The sequence below is a fragment of the Eublepharis macularius genome, chromosome 4 (assembly GCF_028583425.1).
Source record: "Eublepharis macularius isolate TG4126 chromosome 4, MPM_Emac_v1.0, whole genome shotgun sequence".
In the NCBI taxonomy this organism is placed as follows: Eukaryota; Metazoa; Chordata; class Lepidosauria; order Squamata; family Eublepharidae; genus Eublepharis; species Eublepharis macularius.
In genome coordinates this window covers 151807276-151832373 of record NC_072793.1, presented here as the reverse complement: position 1 = coordinate 151832373, position 25098 = coordinate 151807276, and the positions used below count along the sequence as shown (strand labels likewise).

At 43.0% G+C, this 25098-nt stretch overlaps 2 protein-coding genes across 3 annotated transcripts in view; one reads left to right on the top strand and one right to left on the bottom strand.

The window, feature by feature from the left end:
- Positions 1 to 14136: 14136 nt before the first annotated feature.
- Positions 14137 to 15795, bottom strand: LOC129328998 (F-box only protein 27-like). Its single transcript, XM_054978369.1, has one exon. The coding sequence runs from the start codon at positions 15474 to 15476 to the stop codon at positions 14697 to 14699; it is 780 nt and encodes a 259-aa protein (XP_054834344.1). The 5' UTR covers positions 15477 to 15795; the 3' UTR covers positions 14137 to 14696.
- A 90-nt stretch (positions 15796 to 15885) lies between these two features.
- PXK (PX domain containing serine/threonine kinase like) overlaps positions 15886 to 25098 on the top strand; it is a 54346-nt gene continuing 45133 nt past the window's right edge. Inside the window, exon 1 of one of the 2 annotated variants that reach the window (XM_054978366.1) lies at positions 15886 to 16361. In XM_054978366.1, coding sequence (XP_054834341.1) covers positions 16260 to 16361 — 102 coding nt within the window. In that variant the 5' untranslated portion in view covers positions 15886 to 16259. The remainder of the gene's footprint in view (positions 16362 to 25098) is intronic. The other variant, XM_054978365.1, reaches the window with a different exon arrangement.

The following is a 25098-nucleotide window of genomic DNA, read 5'->3' as shown; positions in this document are numbered from 1 at the left end:
CGATAAGTAAAGGAACAAGACAAGGTTGCCCGTTATCTCCATTGTTGTTCATTTTAGTATTGGAGATTCTGATGATACAAATACGTCAAGATGATGAAATTCGTGGAATAAAAATAAAGGACTATTCATACAAGGTCAGAGCATTTGCGGATGACATAATGTTAATTGTAGAGGACCCATTGGAGAACATGCCAAGAGTGATAGATAAGATCAAGGAGTTTGGAGACTTGGCAGGTTTCTTCATCAACAAAAAGAAGTCAAAGATATTATGCAAAAATATGACTAAGCAGAAACAACAATTGTTAATGGAAACAACGGATTGTGAAGTAACAAGTAAAGTGAAATATTTGGGAGTCGAATTAACTGCAAAGAACATAGATCTATTCAAAAACAATTATGAAAAACTATGGACTCAGATAGAGAGAGACTTGATTAAATGGAATAGATTGAATTTGTCATGGTTGGGCAGGATTGCAGCAGTTAAGATGAATGTGTTACCAAGAGTAATGTTTTTGCTACAGACAATACCAATCATCAGAGACTCCAAACAATTTGAAAAATGGCAGAGGAAAATATCAGATTTTGTTTGGGCAGGCAAGAAGCCTCGAGTGAAAGTGAAAGTTTTACAAGATGCAAAGGAAAGAGGCGGAATGCAACTGCCCAATCTGAGACTTTATCATGATGCAATCTGCCTAGTTTGGTTGAAAGAATGGATGACATTAAAGAACAAGAAACTATTAGCCCTAGAGGGATATAAAAAAATATTTGGATGGCACGCATATTTATGGCATGACAAAGTAAAGGTCAACTCGATGTTCCTGCATCACTTTGTTCGGAGAAGTTTATACATAATCTGGAAGAAGTACAGAATTTATCTACAAGAAGGAACCCCTTTGTGGGTGGTTCCATATGAGGTGATAGACCCGAGAGCTGTTGATAATGAACAACAATGTTTAACGTATAAAGAAATAACTAAAACTGAAGCATCCAAACTTAGAATAAAGACACAAGAGGAACTATCACCTAACTACGATTGGTTCCAGTATAGACAGATCAGAGACTTATATAATTCGGACTCTGTAAAGGGAGGTATACGAATAGAGAATTCGGAACTAGAGCAGACCCTTCTTAAAGAAGATAAGAAAAGAATATCCAAGGTATACCAAGTACTGTTGAAGTGGTATACCGAGGATGAGATAGTTAAAACACAAATGGTGAAATGGGCTATAAACCTTAATAAAGAAATAACAATGGAGGCATGGGAATACTTGTGGAAAACTACAATGAAGACAACGACATGTATTAATATCAAAGAGAACATTTATAAAATGATCTATCGTTGGTACATGACACCAAAGAAGATTGCGCTAGGGAATTTGAATACTTCTAATAAATGCTGGAAATGTAAGAAGCATGAGGGCTCCCTCTATCATATGTGGTGGTCGTGTGAGGTAGCCAGGCAGTACTGGGGTGAAATAATAAGAGAAATGAGTGAAATTTTACAATTTCAAATTAATAAGAACCCAGAACTCCTGCTACTGAACTTGGGAATGGAGGGAATTCCAGCCCAACACAGGACGTTGATATTTTATATGACAGCAGCAGCTAGACTTTTGTATGCGCAAAAATGGAAAGTACAAGAAGTGCCAACTATTGAAGATTGGACTTACAAATTGCTGTATATGGCTGAAATGGACAAGATGACAAGAAAATTGAGAGATCTGGACTCAGGGCAGTTCAACACAGACTGGGAGAAGCTGAAACAATACCTGGAGAAGAAATGGGAGGTGGGAGGAAAACTGTGGCAGTTTGAGAACTACTGAAGTATTGAAGTAGAGGGGGGAGACTTTACCGGGGGGAGAAGAGATAAATGTGAATTAATAAGCAGTCAGATTAATAGATTGACATATATATAGATATATATAGGTTAACAAACAGAACATAGAGAAAATAATTAATTATAAGGACTAAATATAAGGAGCGATTAACTAACAATATTTTCTTTTTTTTCTGACAAGTTTTGTACCAAACTGAATGTCTGAAGATATAGATGGGTCAAATTGATTGACTACATGAGGAGAGATATATAGAACTATTATAAAAAGATAGAATGAGTAATATATATAGAGAATAAGTCAAATTGTTTGATATAAACGAATGTATGATCTATATGGTTTATGATATATAGAAATACCTGAAATTGAAAAATTGGGATAAATTGTTTATCTAAGATGGAAACAAAGGCTTACAGTTTGGGCATATAATGTTAAAAATAGTTAAGGATGTACTGCTTAGAATAATGGAAAATATATATTTGTTTTAGATAGAGGAAGCTAATAAAAGTAAGGGAAAGGGGACAAAGGGTTGGAAAGCTGTTGGAAGTCAACAAAAAGGGGGGGGAAAGGGAGGGGGTTAGAGATGAAAAAATTGGGGAAAATTGAATGTAAATGTGGAAATAATGGATTCTAACCCAATAAAAATTTTTCAAAAAAAAAAAAACAGCAAAAAACCAAAACACCTATCCGTTAAAAGCCAGGTTTAAAGAGTTTTGATGTGGTGCGCAAAAGACTTTCAGCATTCACAAATGTATTGTGATTAAGCTTTCATGAATTGGAGTCCACTTAGGATTTTATTGGGCAGACAGTGCCATTCTAAGCAGTGACACATGGAAACAGCCTGGAAAGCCTAGCTTACCCTGAGTTTGGAAGCTAAGCAGGGTCAGCCGCAGTGAGTGATTTGATGGGAAACCACCATGGAAGACTGGGTTCACGCCAAGGAGAGAGGCTACGGCAAACCATCTCTGCTCCTTTCTTGCTGTAAACCGTTGATGGGGTTTCCACAAGTCAATCGTAACTTGATAGCACCTTCTTGTCCTGACCTGTTTAGACCAGACTAGCCTGATCTCATCAGATTTTGAAAGTGAAGCGGGGCTGGCTGTGATTAGTACTTGGATGGACCAGGTCGCTATACAGAGGCAGAAAATGGCAAGCCACCTCTGTTCTTGTCTTGGAAACCCTGTGGGGTTGCCGTAAGTTGGTCATGACTTGACAGAACTTTACACATACAAAATCCATGGAAGTCAGTGGGCAGAATGGTGTAGCCTTTACAGTGGCACTGTAATGCCCTTAGTACTTCAGAAATGCTCTTACAGAGCAGAAAAATGTGTCCAGAAAGGTCTAAGGACTGGGACTTGAAGATACTTCAGACCAAAGCAAGGGCTCTATGAATGTGTGTGTAGTGAAAGCAGCTTTTCCTAACAGGTCTCCTTTGCTACAGGGAAATTATATTAGTGGTATGTTTTTATTGCTTCTAATTGTTCTTATCAAATCACAGTTGATCTGTTTCTAGTGAGGATGGATAAGGAGCTACTATATATACTTTATACCACCAAGTAAATATTTCTCTAACTCGTACTGCCACCAAATCTCAATCACAGTATCCCGGTAGAAACTGCATAATATGAACTTCAGTGCATCATACAGTGAAGTATGTAGAGGAGAAACACGTACAGCATTAATGACTTCATTACTTACAGTTTGAAATGTTGGGAGTTCTCTTGTGGCTGCTTGGTCTATAAAGAGTTTTCATGATCCCTGGAGCACACCCAGACAACAGTGCTGTGATGGAACAAATGAATAATAAGCAAGACTTAGAACTGCCTCACATGCTGTAGTGGTTATGAACATATAAAACATACCAAATTAGACCATGTAGGCCGGAGAGTAGTGATTCTCTGCCAACTCAGAGAAAGGTCATTCCCAGCACCTCTGACTTGAGACTTTTAACTGGATATACCAGCAGTTCAACCTGGGCTTTCTGCTTGCAAAGCATGTGCTTTACCACCAAGCCCTCTGATTTCTGCTCCTCGTTCCATTGGACGAACCGCTGTCCAGCTGCAGTGACCATCTACAGCAGCAGGAGGAAAACAAAGTTCTTATCATACTCCTGTTCCTGGAGCAGCTCAAAGCTGCACCTTCTCCTCTCCCCAGAAGAACTAAATGTTTCCCACTTATGTTTAGATTTTAAAATCTCTTGCTATACCCATCTCTCTTCTCACAGGTACCTTTGTGTCATGGTTTAAATTTTTTAATTGAAAGGTTATTTATTTATTAAATTAAATAGAACCTTTGCATTTTAGTAATGCTGCAAGGTGCTTTGGGGGTGCCATTCAAATAAAAGGCCGGGGGCGGGGGGAGGATAGAAATCCAATGTGTAAATAAACGCTTCATGTCTCTACAACGAGCACTGACATGTCAAGGGAAAACATGGTTTTGAAAGATACCTTGAGCAACTGTAGCTCCAGGATGGATATTTGCTGCGTGTCTTCAGGACTAATTTTTTCCTTTTCAAAAATGCCCATAATGCAGTGGTTTCTAACAGAGAGACAGGAGACAGCCTGTTGGGTGAAACAGCCCTCACGACTAGCGACTATAGGAAGTATTACGTTAAATACACTTAAAGGTTTGTGTAAATATGGAAAAGCTGAAGTCCTAAAATGAAAAAAATGGAGAAGAGAGTGATGTCACCTGCTTAAGGTCCCCATTGGGGAGAAAGGTATAGTATAACTGACGGAAAGAAAGAAAAAAAGAATGAATGAATGAATGACTCTTTGGGTAGCTTTTCCACACACAGCAGTAACTGAATCTTCCAGATGCTTCCACACAGATGTTTCTCTTTGCCTCCAAATTGCAATGCTGTTTTTTGGAGCACTCACACATCATCATCATCCCCTTTCCAGGCTTTCCCCATCCTTAGCTCACTGTCATTCTCAAACCTAGTTTACTGTGATTTTCAATTCTGAATGGACATCATTGTCTTACTTCTAGTGCATATTGCAAGTGCATGAACACTAAGGAACCAAGCAGTGCACAGTCTGCCATTTCACACACATTTCAGATGCTGAGAATTGTCATACTGCATCAAGAGACAATTAGTTGTAACATTATTATTATTATTAATACACTAGCAACAAAGTCCGTTGTGGTAAAAAATACAACAGGGTTCTAGAAAGGGGAAGGGCAAGCAGGCATTGCCGCTTGCTCCACTCCTGATCCTGACCACGTGAAGGCATTACCTCCTGCTCTGCTCCTGATCCTGGCCAGGTGAAGGGGCATTGCCACCTGCTTGGCACCTGATTCCAGACAGGTAAAGGTGGGCGGGCATTGCTCCCTGATCTGCACCTGATCCCGACCAGGTGAGGGGGGGCAGGCATTACCATCTGCTCTGTGCCTGATTCCTGCCTGGTGAGGGGGGGCAGGCATTGCCTCCTCCTCTGCTCCTGATCCCGGCTGAGTAAAGGGAGGGGCAAGCATTGCCACCTGTTCCCCGCCCTGATCGCCTCTGGGTGAAGGCAGGGAGGTCAAGAGGACATTGTCGCCGCCTCCATGCCCCGATTGCTGCTGGGTGAAGGCAGGAGGGGGAAGGAAGGGACAAGCCACCTTGCCTGTGCTTCCTGCCGTGCAGCGCTCTCTGGATATATGGGCTTCCTCATCTGGGCTTCCTGCCGCAGTGGCGCCCTCTGGAGGTGCACCGAGATAAGAGGTAAATCATCTGGAATATGGCTTTGCCTTTTGTATAATAGGATGTTTGAACAACAGATGAAACAATATTTTGGCTATTGAATTGAAGAAAGATGGATCGTTGTATAGATGAATACAGCATATTATAGAGCCTTCTCAGAAATGTATAATAGAGGAAGTGGGTTCAGGCTTTGAGAATAGGGTGTTACAAATGTAAACCTATTTAAGATGCTCTAAATAAATAGATAAATTTCTAAAATCAGTGTAAAGTACAATGGTGCGTAAGCAACATCCTACCTCAGTCTGTTGTGAAAGAATGTTGACAGACTTCCATTTCCAGCCTTCCTTATCTCTTTTTGAGCAGACACACGGAGAGTGATATTTTTGCCACAGTAATAGAATTTATAAAGTGGAGGGAGGAAGAGTGCAGTGACCTTGCTGGCAAGAGCTTTCTCTTTTTTCCTTTCCTGCTGGCAAGTGAGCCCAGTTGGCAAACTGTCTTTTGTTTGTTCTGCCACCGCAACATGTTGCTGTTGCTAATGGCCTTAGTTAACAGGTAGGTAACGCAAAGGTAAAGTTGTTCAGGGCAGTTGTTGCTGAAGAGATGGCTATCGAGGAGAGGAAAATGGTTTCAAAAATCGGAAAAGGGAGTCTTCCCCAAGCACAGGCAGTGAACACACTAACAGAATACTTTTGTACTGTGTTCAGAGGGCAGAGGTGTGTTGTACGAATTGTGTGTGTGTGGGGGGGGGGTCGGAATTCAAGATAAGGAATAGCTACAGATTTTTCCTGCCAACAGACCATCTTCCCTTTATGTATTATATTTTTATTCTTTTCAGCCTTTAATTGGCTCCCAGAAATCAAAATCTATTACAGATGGCAAAATTCAATACAGGGAAGGGATTATCAGGACTCAGCTACAAATTAAGATTTTTTTCCTGTTTATTTTAAACATCTTTTTGTTGTTGTTGCAAATTTAGCTGCCAGGATTGCTTTATTAAAGAGAACTGTGTACATGTGGGGTTAACTCTTCCTCTGCCGTTTGCATTCTAGAAAATGCAACCTGTAATCTGCTTTTACCTTCTCTAGGAAAAGTTTTTTTTTATCCCAAGTGGGATTAAAGCCATAGGAGGAGAGTTTTTTCAGTAAGAAAACCACAGGGGTGGAAATAGTTTAAATTCCCTTCCTTCTCCCCTCTCCCTCCATGCTATTTTTCTTATGAATAAAGCGACTATGGCAGCTAAATTTATAAAAGAAAAAAATCATTTTGTAGGACAACCCTGTGCCCCAAATTGGGGTACCCCCGAATTTTAAAATTGCACCCCAAGAGCCCCAAGGCAAAGGGTTTGGCAAACAAGATAAACATTTGTTAGAGCGATCACCCAAATAAGTCTGAGACTGTATGCCCCACTAGACACACTCACTAGCTTATATACCTTCTTACAAACAAGTATCAAAAGATACAGTTCTCAAATCAAACCAAGGCTGAATTCTCTCTAGAAGCTGAAATGACAAAACTGACAGTTTCGTACTTTGGTCACTTCGTGAGAAGACAAGATTATTTGGAAAAGTCAATAATGCTAGGAAAAGATGGCAGTAGGAAAAGAGGAAGATCTAAAATGAGATGGCTTGACTCAATAAAAGAAGCTGCGTCCTCCAGTTTGCAGGATCTGAGCAAGTCCGTAAATGATTGGACATTTTGGAGGTCTTTCCTTCATTGGGTCGCCATAGGTTGGAGGCAACTTAACAGCACATAACACGCACACATCTATTTGGTGCTACAGAAATGCAGAGCGTATACAGTTCTCAAGCAATAAAGGTTGACACTTCAGTCTTGCAAGGTGTTACATTTAACACCTTTTGGCACACACTGCTATCAATCTGCATACCAACTATGAGACATGAAGAAGAGGTAGGGGAGTTAAAGGAATAACAAAGCCTAAACATCTGTGTAGTTTGGAGGCCATCTCCTGCACTAAATCAGGGCCATCTGGAACATCCCCATATCCTATTGACTATAGCTCAATTAACAAATCTAACAAGGCCAATTTAAACTAGATGAGAGCAGGCACATAAGGAGGGAGGTAGCTAAGGCTCATCCCATTATGCATTGGGTGAACCAAAGGCAAAACTATTGCTAAGGCTATTATAGTAAAAGAACATATGCTTCTTTAAAAATTCCCCTACACAGTTAAAATACAAAAAGAGTCCAGTAGCACCTTTAAGACTAACCAATTTTATTGTAGCATAAGCTTTCGAGAATCAAGTTCTCTTCGTCAGATGCCTGATACAGAGACTGGTCAAATACAGAGGAGTTAGCCGTGTTAGTCGGTAGTAGCAAAATCAAAAAGAGTCCAGTAGCACCTCCAAGACCAACCAACTCCACTGCAGCACAAGCCCCCGAGAATCAAATTCTCCTCGTCAGATGCCTGATCCAAACGGCAGTTTGGATCAGGCATCTGACGAGGAGAACTTGATTCTCGAGGGCTTGTGCTGCAGTGGAGTTGGTTGGTCTTGGAGGTGCTACTGGACACTTTTTGATTTTGCTACTACAGACTAACACGGCTAACTCCTCTGGATCTATGACAGTTAAAACAGACACTGTAAACTGTAGTATGGGGAAGGGTGTCTGGTTGCTTCTTGCCATCCCTCTGATAGCCTCATTACATTGATGAGAGTTGAAAGCTTTCTGTTCCACAGGCAAAAGGGTGCCCATCCAACTGTATTTCTCATTTGTGTAGGGAAGATTTTTATACTGAAGAACATGGTATAGTTTATTTTTTAATTGATTTACAATGTTATATGACTGGGGAAGGCAATGGCAAACCACCCCACAAAAAAAAGGCTGCCAAGAAAACGTTGTGATGCGACGTCCCCCCATGGGTCAGTAATGACTCGGTGCTTGCACAGGGGACTACCTTTACCGTAGTGTTATAAAAATAAAATAACTAAAATAGAAAGAAAGAAGAGGGAGTTATAATCTTAATTTTAACAGAAGTGAAGGCAACAAAGGAAAGGGAGAAGCAGGGGTGGACTGGGAAGTTAAAATGGCTACCAGCCTGGAACAGCCACTATATGCTGCAGGGGCCACACAGAGCCAAACTACACAATATGGTCCCAGACCTGACTCATCTCCCGAGTAGCAGGTATGGGATGTTGTGTACCGAGCCTGGAGCTCAGAATGATTGCAGCCCAGAGTGATTTCAGCAAAAACAAGGTTGGTTGTTGGGGGTTTTCCGGGCTGTATTGCCGTGGTCTTGGCATTGTAGTTCCTGACGTTTCGCCAGCAGCTGTGGCTGGCATCTTCAGAGGTGTAGCACCAAAAGACAGAGATCTCTCAGTGTCACAGTGTGGAAAAGATCTTTTCCACACTGTGACACTGAGATATCTCTGTCTTTTGGTGCTACACCTCTGAAGATGCCAGCCACAGCTGCTGGCGAAACGTCAGAAACTACAATGCCAAGACCACGGCAATACAGCCCGGAAAACCCCCAACAACCATCGTTCTCCGGCCGTGAAAGCCTTCGACAATACATCGAAAAACAAGGTTCTTTATTGAAGGCCAGAACAGATAATAGCAGATACCAGGGCTCATTTCGAGGGGGAATGCACAGGAACGCAGTTCCGGCAGTTCCCCAAAGAGGTCACGTCAGGTGGCCCTGCCCACCTGACTCTTGGCCATTTTGGGCCCATTTCAGCCTGGATCCATCACCTCTGATGGGTGGTGGATCACTCTCCCACTCATCAGTGGCCTGATCCTGACCATTTTGGGCCCCTTTTCAGCCATTTTCAGGCCCTTTTTGCCATTTTGGGCCCAATTTCGGCCTTGAATGGCCAGGATTGGGTCCAAAACAGCCAGAATAGGTGATGTCAGGGGGTGTAGCATATGCAAATCAGTTATATTAATAACACACTTCTGGTGATGGCAAGAGGCATGACATATGCTAATGAGTTATGCTAATGAGTTCCTGCAGCTCTTTTCCTACGAAATGACCCCTGGCAGACATTATTCACTAGATGACACTACACAGACTAGCGCAGAAGCAGAACAGAAGCCCTTAATACATACACATAAACCCTGTCCAAATAATAGCTGGTAACCAATAGGAACATATACTTTAGAAATGCCATCATTTGCATGAACTATATACAATGTATTATACAGGCAGGCCACTGATTGGTCTTTATTGGAGAGGACTGATTGGCTGCTGCCTACAGAAAGTACCCAATGAATATGCAGACAAGGTAACCAATGGAATTGCAGGCATATGGAACCCTGGCATAACCTGAAGCTCAGTGTGTAACAGCAAATACATTTAATATAGCAATTACCTTAGAGGCCTTGTTTGGCCTCACTCAGCCCAATACACAACATTTTTAAAATTGGTAGGAGGCCCAATTCAGCTTGCAACTGAGGTGTGTGGGGAGGAGGTGTTCCTGCCCCCCATGCCATTTTCTGAGCTAAAACAGCCCCAGGGGAAGTTATCTCTACCGTTTCCCACTTTAGAAAGTAGCCCCTCCTTCTCCTGTGTGATGTTGCAGCTACAAGCCAATTTGAGCTACCACTGCTATTTAAAATGGCATTCCTGCACCTCTGCTGCTGTGTGCCTGCAGGGAAAGCAACTTGCCAAAAAATGTATTTAGTTTGATGCTCAGTTCAGTGGCACCAGCAGTGGACATTGGCTCACCCACTGCTTCCCCCCACAAACTGGTGACAGTGCGAGAGGAGGCAATTAATGAGGTGATCACTGCTGCTGAGGTGTCCGAGGCTGAGCCAAGCGGCCCCTGAAGTACTGGCAGAGTTGATAGGGATTGATCTGCGTATACCTGGTCAACAGCGGCCCAAGACGGATATTTCTTTGTAAGTTAAATGGCCTGGGAGAGGTAGTATAGGTGAATGCACAGTTATATATAGTCAAGCTTTGTTTCATTTGGGATGTAGGCAAAGGTGTCATGAAAGAGATCTTTTGAGAACTGATTTGAAGGATGTTTTACAGTATCATGGCCTGTGTTTATTTAGAAAATGTATATGCTGCTTTTCCAGAGACTTGTTCAAGTGGCTTACAGCTAAAATAAGAACCATGAAAATGCACCCATTAAAAACAAAGCCTTTAAAAGACAACCATTAAAAACAGGCCAATGCTGTTAAAATGGCCAGGGCCTAACAGCAGCATAAAACACACACTGGGTAGCCTAAAATGATGTAAACAAAGTGATCCTCAGGCCAGAAGAGGACCACAAAATATTTTAAAATCTCTTTGTCAAAAGCCTGGGTAAAGAGAAATGCTTTAGTTTGGTGTTTAAAAGAAAGATAGGCGCCAAGCAACCTTGTGGTGGTGGAGGGTATTTCAGAGGTATAATTATGATGCTAAAGTTTGGATAAAGTATCTGTGGTGTTATTGTAATACAGCAGGGGTGGGCAATTGTTTTGGCTCGGGGGGGCCACTTTGTGGGAGCGGAGGTTAGCGGAGGGCCGCACCTTTTAAAATGATTGCATTCATTAGTTAACTTTGCATTTCAGAAAAGGTATAAATTGTATCATAAAAATCAATAAATATAAATTAAATAAAATAGTGGTAGTTTTATTCAATTTATTTATTGTGCTAATTTCATATCTATAGCTGCAAGCACATTTAATTTTAGAATCAGTTTTATCTCGGTTCAAGGCGGATTTTTCTGACTGTCTTGGCGGGCCACAAAAAAGTCTGTAGCGGGCTGCATGTGGCCCGCGGGCCGCAATTTGCCCACCCCTGTAATACAGAGATTCTTAATGGGGGTAATCTTCCAAACTTCAGAAGCATTCAGACCTTTGAGGGGCCAAATGGCGATGGTGGGGGTTTGGCATTTTGGTGTTGCTGGAAAACGCTGTCAAGTAATAGCTGGCTTATGGTGACCTGTGCTGAGGTTTTCAAGGCTAACAGAGGTGGTTTGCCATTGCCTGCCTCTGCAACTCTGGTCTTTGTTGGAGGTCTCCCATCTAATACATATAATAATAAAAAATACCCATATAAATAAAGTTGACTGGAGTCCTGTTTTACGTCCCAATATTTTATGTATGCCTTGGAGGGCATTCAGTGACAGCCTTTTGTACTTGGGGGAGGGCAGTAGTGGATTAAAGGTTAAGAGTCAGTGATTATACAGTTTCTGACAAGATCTTAGAGCAGAACCACAAGTGACAAAAGGCACAGATTGGACACTTGTCACTTTCCCTCAATTTTTGATGGGAAATGTAGGCAGCTTGGCGGAATGTTGGACAAGTGACAGTTGAAAAGTCCATTGGACAGTAGTCGGAGAGCCAAGCTGCAAGACTAGGATGCCTACATTTCCCATCAAAACTTGAAGGAAGCTGACAAGTGTCCAATCTGTGCCTTCTGTCACTTGTGGTTCTGCTCTTAAGTTTGCTGGCTGGCATTATTTCAATGCTGAACATATTGCACTTTCACTTGCCTTTCCACAGCCTCTGAATTTTCACCTCACGGTTCCTCTTCTTCCCCGTTTCCAAATCTCCACCTCTGGACTTGCCCAGGAGCATTTCTCAAGATATTGATCACTGCAGTAGCTTCTGCTCTGCAATACAGATTGCAGAGAAGCGGTGGTCCGTTGTTCTTAGAGTTTTGAGTTAAAAATCTCCTCCTCCAAGGCATGGTACTGAGTGTTGTACAAGGTGGCCTGTCCCTTACCTTGACAAACTGTTCTTCTCTTGAACAGATGGGAATGGAAAAATGTTGAAACATTTCAAAATGCGTATTTTAAGTATATTGAATGTTTCCCCTTTGTTCTCTATTTCCTTGTAAGTGTAAAAACAGAGGAAATGGTCAAGTGTGGCAATAAATTATTAGAATATTGATGCTATAGCAATTGAGCAAATACTGTGGTGTTTTTTAAAGACTGAAAGAAAACCCTGCTGGGGGTGAGGCAGCCACAGAGGGTTGATACATGGAAATTCAACAACTGCCCATAGACTTTATGAAATGGCCTACTGGATGAGGTCAGGAAAGCACCTACTCACCTGGCTTTCTGCAAACTATGCTGTATTGTAATAAAATGGTTCAGAAATATGCTTTGGTAAAGGGATAGGGACTATAGACTATACTATTGCATACTGTCTGTTGCTCTAAGTATGCTCCTATTAGGTAATTTCTGCATCATTTCACTTATGTGTAAATCACTCATGCTTTGTTTCAGCATTGTTTTAGCTCTGTATCAGATTTCTGCTTGTTGCTTATTGAAGTTCCCAGTTGTGGATCTTATTGCCTTACATTATGTAATGTACCTTGAATCTCAGTGAGAAAGGCGAACTATAAATAATGTAAATATATAAAATGTCACCAATGTGAGTGGAACCTTCAAAATGGGACCTTCCTGCCCATAGTGTGCAAAAGTGCTTTGACCGTGACCTTTCCAAAAAGATTATATTCATCTAGGTTTGGGGACGATTGTATCAAAATGGGGGTGAAGGGGATGGAAAGTGGACGAATAGGGAATGGCATTTTATGGATGCTTCTTAAAACCCACTTTCAGTTTTAGTGCCAGTTTTAGCGCAAAACTGTGTGAAAGCAACCAGTGTTGAGCTGTGAATGTTGAATTCCCTCTTTACATGGTTTTATATCAAGCCTCAAACTGAGAGGGTGGATATCCACTAACAGCCAGAACATATGCTTGCCGAATACTAGCTTCATCTATACATGTACGCATTTCCTGCCTTCTTCTGAATGTGTGTGGTGCAGGGATTCTAGAACTAGAAACGTGCCCATAGATACAAATTGCTAGGCACAATTCTGAATCCATCTAATATTTTAATAATAATTATAATAATAACTGCACTTATATACCACTCTTCTAGACAGATTAGTGCCTCACCCAGAGCAGTGAACAAGTTAGTGTTATTATCATCCCCACAATACAACTGGGGAGCTGGGGTTGAGAGGAGTGGCTTACCCAAGGCCACCTGTTGAGTTCATGGCAGTAGTGGGAGTCAAACAAACAAAAAGGAATAATAATAGATTCAGCTATGATGCTAAAGCAAGGCCTCTAAATTTACTAGTTAACGTGCTGTAAGTTGTGATCTTGTGTTTATGGCATGGGGAATGTACTTAAGATTTTTTTAAACAGAGCTATACTACACTTTAATAACCTTCAACCACCATGCCATAATGGTGGTTAATAAACACACAGTATAGAGAGATGGTTCTGCTACAGTTATAGTAAAGAGTAGTTTGCAGCAATAGTATGTGGCATACATAAACCAATTACTCTATATGTAGGATAATTTTACTATATGCGCACACAGTATATAGTAGGTAGCATGTGTCATCTACAAGTGCATTACCCTTTGTGTAGAATAGTTCTACTAAATGTGCAAAGTAGCAATAGGTGGCATTGTAGGGTTGCCAACTCCAGGTTAAGAAATTACTGGAGATTTGGGGGAGGAGCCTAGGAAAGGCAGTGTTTGGAGAGGAGTGTAATGCCAGACTCCATCCTCCAAAAAAGCCATTTCCCCCCTAGAAGAACTCGTCTCTGTAATCTGGAGATAGTTGTACAAGTGTACATAATGTATAGTAGTGAACCCGTGGCAAAGCATTACCCTATGCATGTAAGAGAGTAAAATTCACTGGTTTATTAGGCATAAAACTGCAATGCAAAAAGATCAGTGAGAATGCATCCAACGTGTCCTGCTACCTTCCTCACAATTATCTGATGAAGGACCGCCCCTCCCCCCCCAAGATTCATGAAGGGGCCGTTCCTTGTCTTCCTGGAGGCCTTTTGGATAGCGTCCAGCCTCTCTGGTGGCTTCTCCTTCTCAGCCTCTCCACTCTCCTGACTGTTCTTAAGAGTTCAAGGGTAGAACAGAGCAGACCATCTCCAAATTGACTTCTAATAAAAATGCATGCTTCAGATCCAAAGTCTTGCATAATAACAGGAACGCCTCAATTCCAGTACCACATCTCCTGTTCAGGGAAGCAACAAGGCCACATTCCCTCCAACTTATAATTCTTCCCCCTTCTTATCTGCTCCACATTAGAGGTTTCTCCCCCGCCCCCACCCACTCTCCGAACCCTCCAAAAATATTATGCAAGTTGCCAGTCTTTAGTTTTTGGAAAGACATCCCAGAAAGGGCAGAATGGTCCTTAGTCTTTTGGCACAGCAGGTTATACGTCTTCTCAACAGGTGAGGGCCCTAACCAGAGGCTGCAGTGAATTTCACCAGGACTGTGGAATGTGTGATGTGGGCTTCAGTGTGCCCTGCCCCAAGCTGATTGCCCATGTGCTGGAACCGTAGGTAGCGAACGCCTGGGCCGTAGTTTCTGAAGACATGGGAAGCCTGCTGAAATGGGACATTCCACTCCTCTGTGGGGTCAGTCTCTGTGACAAATCTGGCGATCACCGAGTTCTTGTCTGCTGCCAGGAGAAGGATGTAGATGTTGTAGGTGCAGCCACATTTTTCATAGGTGCCCCACCAGTCAGAGACAAAAATTTCCGGCTGGAAGGTGTCCAAGAGATCTTCCCATAGACCTTCTTCCACCAAATCAATGAGTTGCGATATCCAGCAGGTGTTGCCTCCCAAGCACATGCCATCCCCATGTCCGACTTGCCAGTGTTGAAACTGTTCTGCCCCACTGGGGTTCTTGATGAGGTTCCTCCCAAAGGGCTGCAGGACGCCCACCCGGCCCCACTCCAGTCGGGGGCAATGACGGGCAGCTTCAAGGGTGGCCCAGAGAGCTTCCCGCTTAGAGGGGTCCCTCTCCCACTGACACCTCCAGAGGACGGGGCTGTCAACCAAATCCCTCCACTGGCGGCAAACCAGGCGGCAGTGAGTCACCAGTGTCCGGCCTGGCACCCAGCTCAGGATCAGCACCAGCAGCTCATGCGGCAGGAGGTTCAAGGCCATCGGGCCCTGGATTTCTTGGCTGCTCGGGGGGTTCGTGCAGGCCCTTCGCCTGCTCTTTGCCTGGCCCATGGTCAGCCCCACAGAACTCAGCTGTGGCGGAGCGGTTTGCCGACGCGCGTGATTGCATGAACGCGTACAGTGCGGCTGGCTTTCAGACGCCGGGCAGAGCAGAAGAGCTGCCGAGTTCCTGGGCAGAGGCGAAGCCCCCCGGATGGAGCCGTTGGGAGGCAGGGGAAGGGCCCGGCGAGCCTCGGCCGCCCTTCGGGAGGGACCCTGGACTAGTCCTGCCCTCCCCGGCCGGCCGGACAGCCACGCCCGAGCTGCGCAGCCGGCCTCGGCCAGGGCCCTGCCGGCTGCTGCGGAAGAGGCGGAGAACGTGTAGGAGAGTAATTCTACTACGCGGACCCAATAAAAGTACTTGGCCTGCGCAAATATTAACCCGCGCGTAGGAGAATAATTTCACTATACTATGCAGAGGGAGGCCGTGCGTTCGGCGCGCAGGGGCGTGATCTTGCGCGCAACAGAACGACCCTATCGCCCCGCTGTAGTGGTGGTAACCGTGCGGGTTGTTAAGGGAGTGGCCGGCGGCCCCGCTCTGGCCCCACGCCCTCTTTCTCCCCGCCCCGCTCCATTACAAGCGGCTCCGCGGCTCCAGGCTTCCTTTCCCGGGCCCTGCTGCTGCTCGCGGTGCTCAGGCTGAGGCGAAGCGGGCAGAGGCGGGTAACTGATCGTCTTTAAGACCCGGAGGAGGCCTCTGTGGCCCGCTCCGGTGTTGACAGCGGGCGAAGCTGGAGGCAGCCGCCGGGCGAGGCACCGCGAGAGGCGCCGGGGCTGCGTTCGCCCCGGCTCAGCATGGCCTTCATGGAGAAGCCGCCGGCGGGGAAAGTGCTGCTGGACGACACGGTGCCGCTGACAGCCGTGATCGAGGCGAGCCAGAGCTTGCATTCGCACACGGTGAGGAGGGAGGCGGCGGGCAGGGCCATGAAGGGGGCAGCGGCAGGCCGGGCCCGGCTGCGCCGAGGGGCTGGAGGAGCGCCGGCGGGCGCTGCGTGTGGGGCTTGGCGGCTTTCTGGATGTTTGCTGCGTGTGTGAGTAACTGGGGGCCTCGAAGTCCCCATCGGGCAGGCTGCAAAATACACCGGGCTGCGTTGCTGGTCCTTAGGGTGGGAAGCAGGGCAGACTGTGTGCCGGGTGCCCCTTGTGGCTTAGCCCTAGCTCGTGTAATCGTAGAAGCGCCTCTGAGCGGGTGCAGAGTGCGTGTTCTTGACTTCAGCGAGGTCCCGGGATTGAGGGGAAAGCTTCGAGATGGGAGGGTGCTGTTTCCAGGCTGGTTTGAACGCTGGCCACACACACCTCGCCTAGAAATTAAACACTGGCACAAACTGTGCTGTGCTTAGTGTTGTGTGAGAGACTTGGATGTAGTGACAAGCTAATTTTATTGTGGTGCAGGGCCATGATGAGGTGAATTTGAGGGGATAGCGGGTATTCGCTCAGTAGGTCAGCGAGCAGTGAAGATGATTATAGTGGAGGTTCATTGGAGGTAGTAGGCTGAAGGGTAACTTATATTGGAAAAGGGAACTACAGTGTGAAAGGGGGGGTGTTTGAGGTGTTCTGATGAGGGGATCGTTCGATTTAGGAATGAGATTTTTGTTGGGACAGGCCAAAGATTCATGTAATCCAGCAGTTAGATGCTTCTGCTGACAGCAGGCCATAAAAGCAATAGCCACCCCTAGGCTGTTTGGCCGCATCATCTAGTTTTTAGAAACATAATACCTTTGAGTATGGAATGCGGAAGGGCAAAAAGTGAATAAGGAAAAAAACACAACCTAGCTTTACACTGACATGTGTTTTTGGGCTCATCATCTAAATACTGGCATTTCTTTTCTCAAAATAAAACTGGTTTGGCGTCACAGTCAACATATCTGTATGTGCATGATATAGATGTAACCTACCTTGAGTCTCAGCAAGAAGGGTATACTATAAATAAAAATACATGTATAAAACTATTCTTTGCCTGTATAGGAAAGTCATAGAAATGTACATTTCTTGTCCTCTTAGGGGTGGGATTTTGTAAGGATGGTGGGTAAGTTAGGTTTTTTATTGGAAGTAGTAGTATTGTTTGATTTTTTAAAAAAATAGAATGTAGGTTAGAAATTCATGGAATGAATGAATACATAAATAGTGCTTTGCTTTGGGGCAAGATTCTTTGATACAGTTTTCTATGGGGCACTCAGGGTCTCAGGTAATAATTTAGAAAGTTGCCTTGCTTGCAGTTTCATTGCTGAGAAAATATAATTGAGTTCAATAAATGTAGTTTGTTAAAGGTGATTCATTGTAGGGAATGGTTTTGGTTTGAAACAGTTTTAGAACACAAGCCTATGCAGGCCTACTCTGAAGTAAATTTCATGTTATTCAAGGAGGCTTACTTCTAGGAAAGAGTCCTTAGGATTGCACCCATTATGTATCCCTATTCTGACTGCTGACTATCCTTTGTTAAGTTGATTGCTTACTAATAGGGAATTAACAGTTGGTGTTTTCTCAGTCAAAGCTGTGTGTGTAAGGTGCCATCATATTGGAGCCAACTTATGGTATAGCATTTTCAAGGCAAGAGATGTTCAGAGGTGGTTTGCCCTTGCTTGCCCCTGTGTATTAACCTTGCACTTCCTAGATGGCCTACCATTCATGTGCTAACTAGTGCTGATCCTGTTTAGCGTCTGAGATCAGGCTAGCCTGGACCATCCAGGTCAGGGCTGAGTCAGAACTAGGTGACTGAATATAAATGGACAATTTATTTGCTGACTGGGTAAGACCAGTGCTCTACAGGATGGGGTGGGTGGGAAAAAGAATTGTAGATTTGTGGAGAGCAGGGAGTTGCAGTTCTGGAATAAAGTTGCTGTCTTTGAGAATCATAGCAGTTGTGCTATCTGCTGTAGGAAGTCTTCCTTTGAGTTCTGCTTATGTGTTTGTAAATAAATGGAATATTATAAATGAACTAGAAGCCACACTGTCCTTGTGCTGTTTGGGGGAAATGGTGAATTTTTAACAATGCATAACATGTGAGAGTTAACTGGATGAAACTGGTTTATTTCCAGGTGCTCTAGCAAGAGTGAGTTATGCATTACATTGGCTATATGACTTCCAAGTAAGATTGCTTTAATATATGTTTATCCAGGGGTCATTTCGTAGAAAAAGAGCTGGAGGAACTCATTAGCATAACTCATTAGCATAACTCATAAGCATATGCCACGAAATGTGTCATTAGCATAACTGATTTGCATATGCCACCCCCCCCCCCCACATCACCTATCCTGGCTGTTTTGGACCCAATCCTGGTCATTCAGGACTGAAATTGGTCCCAAAATGGCAAAAAGGGGCTGAAAATGGCTGAAAAGGGGCCCCAAAAGGTCAGGATTGGGCCACTGCTGAACAGGAGAGTGATCCACCACCCATCAGAGGCCCGATCCAGGCTGTTTTGGCCCCAATCCAGGACGAAACGGGCCCAAAATGGCTGAGAGTCAAGTGGGTGGGGACACCTGACGTGACCTCTTTGGGGAACTGCTAGAACTGCATTCATGTGTGTTCCCCCTCGAAATGAGCCCTGTGTATATCTCATCGCAGCATATTTATTGCTATTTCAGAGGCATAAAACTATTGATGGTCTCTCCGTTCTGAGTTTGTATGGCGCTTTGTCACAGATAGGACTGAAGGTGGGAAAAGAAGAGGCAGACCCTGGCTTCCTCCTACAATTATAGTTTCAAATCTAACTTTCTGCACAAATTCTGTATGGGATTTTGTACCTGTGAAAACACATTTTGTCAGGTTTGCAGTGCCATCCTAAGCAGAGTTACACCCTTCTTAGTTATTTAACATCAATGGACGACAAAATGTATAACTCTGCTTAGGACGGCACTTATGTTTTGGTTTTGTTGGCATACCTTGAGGAAAGATTAAATAGGGATTTCTTCTTCCGAGGTGCACAATGAAACAAGAATGCTGCTATGTTGTCATTGCAAAGTTGTATTTGGCTATGCAGGTTAAACTTCTCTGTCCCATCTCTTAGGAAACAGAATCAAAACAATTGCATAGGGAAACAGCATGCTTTTAGAAAATGTTTTTCAATAAGGTGGCATGTTGCTTCACTTGCTGACCTGCTTACTTGAACTGCCCATGTCTCCATTACTTGAACTATAAACATTTTCTTGAATTAATTAAATTACAGTGAAAGATAATCTTAGTCCCTGAAACATTTTGAAATGGCTTTCGTGCTCTTGGTAGAACCCTGTAAAGCACATTCTTAATTTAAAGTCACAAGCGCTAATGGCTGCACATAACACTGAGTCAATATCATGGTAGCGTCTTCTAAGTGTTTAGAGGCCTTGCTTATGCATGGTATTTTCTCTCATTTCTGACTGTATCCCCACAGCTGACCTGACAATCTGTTTTAATGATAAATTGGGGCCTAACTAGATGTTACATTTTGAACAGGTTGTCACAATGGGGACAAATAATGCCCATGGGACTTTTCAGGTTGGGTAAATAGTGTGTGTGAGGGGACAAGCTGAAGCCCTTTCTCTCCTTGTACTGTGGTTCTGATATGAATTGGGCTTCCAGCAGCTATCGTGTGGCTGAGAAGAATGAGAGTTTTAAAAATGTAATCCAGGGCTGAAAACAAGGTGTTGCCATGCACCTGTATGCAGCTGACACTATTGTCTGGTGCCTAGTAATCTAATTTGGCCCTCAGAGGCTCAAAAATGAACGTGTTAGGAAATTCCATATGTTAGCTGTGTTAGCTTGTACTGGCAAAATAAAACAGGACACCAGTGGCATCTTAAAGAAAAACAAAACCTTCATGAAACACAAAACCTTCACAAAAATTTATGCTGGAATAGATTTTGTTAGCCTTTAAGGTGCCACTGAATTCCTCTTCAATTCCTGAAAAGTTCTGCTGCGTAGACCATCAGTCTTATTTTGTGCATCTGCTACCCATCAGTCTTTACTCCTGTAAATTAAAACCTGTCTTCATTTTTACAAAATTGTTGTCTGGCTTGTCTTTCAGGCTCCTCAGTGAATGTCATTAACTAGGGAGAAAACATCCTTTATTTAATTCAAGCACGCTTCAATTAAACATGCTTAGTATTGCAAGCAACCTCTAATTGTATGCCCACTGGGCAACACTGTGCCACGCGCTTTATGTACTTATGGAGTGCTATGCAGATGTTTTGCAGTAGTCCTCATCTGGAAAGATAGCTACCATTATGAGTTTGTCCAGATGTCTCTGTGGCTGGTTTGGTGCTTTTAGCACTAAATCAGGAGAGGGAAGAGAGAGGAAAGGGAAGAGAGGAGAGAGAGGTCTTTTACTGCAAGACAGAGATGGCAACTAGCAGGATGTTTTTGCGCTTTGTTTTGCAGTTCTGTCACAAAATGTGAACAAAGATCTGCTCAACAGACAATTTAATCCAGGGCTGAAAACAAGGTGTTGCCATGCACCTGTATGCAGCTGACACTATTGTCTGGTGCCTAGTAATCTACAGCCCTATTGATTTCAGTAGAACTACTTGGAGCTGAAACAAACATGTCAAAGATCACATATTCTCTTTCTCTGTAAAAAGGAGTTAGCAAGCAGAAGTGGCCCTGAATCAGATCATGGGGGAAGGGGTAGTTGGTAATGGCAACCCACCCCATGGTAGTAGCAGCATGTTAAAGGAAAAATTGCCTGTCTTTTTAAACAGAGAACCTGTCTTTTTTCCATTTAAGTGCAGTGCTGGAGATATTGCTGATTAGTAAAACTGTGTGCAAGTTGAAGAGTCAAATCCCTCTCATGTTGCTGTATGGCCTTCATCAGAATCAGGGCTACATGTGCTTGCAATTTTGTCTGTTACAGACAAAGATTTGCAACCTTTGTTATGTTTGTCTTGGCCCCTAAACTCACATTGCCTGCAAATGTTTGAAAGAAAAATAACACCAAATGAGAATATTTCATAGGACCTGTTTTCATTCTTCTTTAAAATTTACAGTTTTTCTGTTTGGGAAAAACTGAAAGCAGTTCTCTGAAGAAAAATGTATTTTTCTAAATGTTTCAGTTTTTTTCTGAGCCTTCTCATCTCTGTAGAAAGCTGAAATCAGATTTATTTCCTCATATGTATGGCACGAGGAAGCAATATTCTTGGGCACTCTTTCCCAATAGAGAAAGCAGCATCCAAGCTGAATTAACCATTGTATAAAATAGTTTCCTTATTTTATTTTACTTTGTTTATAGTCTACCTTTCTTGCTGAGACGCAAGGGGGATTACAGGATATAAAACGATACAGACAGGCAGCATAAGACAACCGATGAACAATGCAATAGCACATTCTCCTGTTCTTACTTCATAGCACCAAGGGTACAACTTTTTTTTTTGATGTAGTGAATTTGATGTAGTGAAAACTGTGCACAGTGCAACTTTCTCCCTGTCAAGGTTTTATAAGTTACAGACTCTGCTTTAAACTGATTGCAGAAGACCTGTCTTTCCATATAAGACCACAGTAGGTCTGAGATCAATGTTATAGTGTAGTCAGGCAGATTGGTTTTATTATTTATTTAAAGAATGCCCATCTTTGTCCCTGAGCATCTCAACATTCATTTGCGGAGTACAAATATAGAATATGGTAAGCCTTCTCACACTGGGTTCACTTTATAAGTTTTGCAGCTTTAAACATGGTTGCTGTTTCTTCACAAGGCAAGTGCTCAAGGGTGTTTTCCACCTGGGGACAGGCATGTGTAGTTCCCCGTTGCTGCTGTGGCTGCCGATACAGCACAGTGTGAACTGGGCTTCCACGTCACAAGTTTCCCCCAAATTTACCTGCTTTGTTTACCCATCAGTGGCTATCCCCTACCCCTGGTACCATCAGAACTTTTTCAGCTTTTTAAAAAGAATCTACAATTGATTATCATATCAATATAATGTTATGACAATAACATTATATTGCAACAAGTGCTCTAAATTCCATTAGTGTTCATTTTTAAAAAGTCTCCAGCCCCTTTCATTGCCTTTCCCCTCTTACCTTCACAATGAAAGAAGCAGATACATACTTGCATTTCAAAATGAAAGCTGGGAACACATTGCTATGATGTTATATTGATACTCAGTTGCCAATTTTTTTAAAAAAGAAAAGCTTGGGGGGAGGGGAGAGGAAGGAAATGGCTTTTGTGAGGGAAAATGGCTGCTGTATGGGTAGAATCGTGAAAATCCAGATTGTCCTGCATACATAGCAGCAGTCCATGTTTAGCTGCAATCTTTTCTCAAACTTTGGAGCAAAGCAGGTTTAAGAAAAATCTGGGAAAAGCTGGAGAACACTGGGAGGTGCATGAATGTACCATGATGCTGCGTTGAAGCAGGGGTTTTTCCCCAGGCATCAAACCAGGGCAAAATAACCAGCGTGGAAAGCACCACATACTCTGCACAAGTGAAGTTGAGCATTTGACTACCATGAGAAGCATGCTGCTTTCTGTAGCTAGGCTGAAAGGCAGAACAGAGTAGAATTGGTCTGAGAAATGGGGCTTGTGCATATATGACTTGTGGGAATGTTGGAAGAGGAGTAAGGAGAGCTTATAGTAGGCTTGTAAATAGTCACTTTTCACTCCCAGTGAGTAAACCTTAGAGTAAACGTCTAAAGAAACTTTAGAATTTGTTTTTAAATGAGAAAAGAAAGATTATAAAAGGGTAATTTATTTGCTCAGGCAGATGAGCTAGTAATTTTTTTAGGGCAATCAGCTTTTGTGGGCTTCTTTGCAAAGCTGGTGTCTATGTAGATGGATTGTGTCTGTAGCATAATGTTCTACATGAACTGCTTATCTTCTAATGTGATAATTATAGGGCGCCTTTTGCAAGATATGCATTCAAACTGATCTATATCTGTTTAAAGTACTGTAGCAAATGCTAATATCGAACGCTCCATAAACTCAGGAATAGGGTTGAGAATTAAAACTAGTCAATCTTTTGTGTTATTTCAGAGGAGCAGGTCTAAGATTCATGCATATTGAGTGAATAAGTGCTGAATTTGCTGTCATTCACCGAATATGTGGATTTTTTTTTCTTTTCTAAAAGACTATTTTCCAGTGTAAATTATGAATGTGAAATTCAAAAAAGTGGAGGGTCAAACCAACTATGGTGTCAGGAGTTCTGTGTTGCTATTTTAGGTCGTAAATAACAGCAAGGAAGAAAACATTTGGGTTTGCGGGAGGGGAGTTTAAAACCTTGCTCGGTGCGCTTTTCCCAGTCGCAGTCAGCCCTCTAGAGCTGTTTTTTTTGTGTCATGGGTTGGGGGAACTTATAGGCATTCAGAAGGCATCTCATATATGAGATAAATAAGGAGGTGGGGGGGGAGAAATATGTAGCTGGGTAAAGCACTACTAGAAGTAGTCACCCCGTCCTTTACTATGGCTCTGATGCATATCACACATTTACACTTAAAAAGAGATATAGGAGACCTGTTCACTGATTTGGTGCCGTTTCTAGTTAGCTGAAGAACTTTTTACCAGAAAATTGTATAGTTAATTTTGAATATGTAGGGGGAAATCTTCTAACTTTTCTTTCTTTGTTTATAACCTTCTTTATGTTATTTATTTTAAAATCTGGAGGTCAGCTTCCAATAGTAACTAAAATTTTGGTAAAAACATGTTAAATTCACCATAATATGAATATGCAAAAGCTGTGAATTAGCTGTGTGCTTCTCACCTAGCCGTTCTGCCAGACAGATGAGTAAATCGTGTACAAAATTTTCTGCAGTCCTGATTTCCTCTTTCAGTCCTATGGATAAGCCTGTTTTTAAACATAATTTAGGGTAAAAATGCAGATCCATGGTTATCAGTTCTTAAAGTGACAAATAGCATGGTTTGGGGTGTGTGTATTTCTGTGAACTTTACACATATAGTTTTAAATTACTTTAATGTGTTAATATATATGGAAACCTAAAACAGTTCTTTGGCTAGTTAACCGTCACATTTTGGTACTGATTTTTAGCTATCAATAGGGTGGGTGGGAGGAGTGGGAAGTAGAAATTAAGAGAAAGGTATGTGTGCTTTGGTCTGAGCATCTGATAGATCAATTGTGCTGCACAAGTGAGACGGCAAAAGGCGAGTGCAGCTGTCTCTGGGCTGCTTCATGTTGTTAAGGGACTCCCCACTTACTTGAATAGTGAGAAGTTCCAGTGGCATTACTTCCCTTTGGAGGAGAGAGTGCCTTGGAAACTTAAGACGACTTAGTAGAAATTGCTTTGTTTACAGAAGTGCAAGTAGAGCACAGGTGGAGGCAAAGAGATGCAGGGCAGATTCTTATCAGATCACTAGAAATCCCCTATGCCCCACAGTGCTTCATCTTCCGTCAACTCTCAGCTTTTTCTCTATCCCTATCTGCTGTTTTTCCACAACAGCTTTGCATAAATGACGCCCCCCCCCCGTCATGTGTGGTGAGAAGTTCTGGGGGCAGCGCTACCTTGGTAGGTTTCCTTGGGTGAAACCACACTAGAGGTTTAGGGCATGTCCTCAATATTAGTTTTATTATGTAACATGCAAGAGCAATACAGGTGGAGGCAAAGGGACATTCTTATATGGCAGCAGATTTGCTTTCCCACAGTAGATCAAGAGGGAGAGACTTGGCATTCCAAGATGCTTTATCTCCAGCCATTTTGTAGCCAGTGTTTGGAATTTGCTACC

Bases quoted from the DNA above. Each gene is read 5' to 3' on its own strand.
- LOC129328998 (XM_054978369.1), bottom strand. From the start codon at position 15,476: ATGGGCCAGGCAAAGAGCAGGCGAAGGGCCTGCACGAACCCCCCGAGC.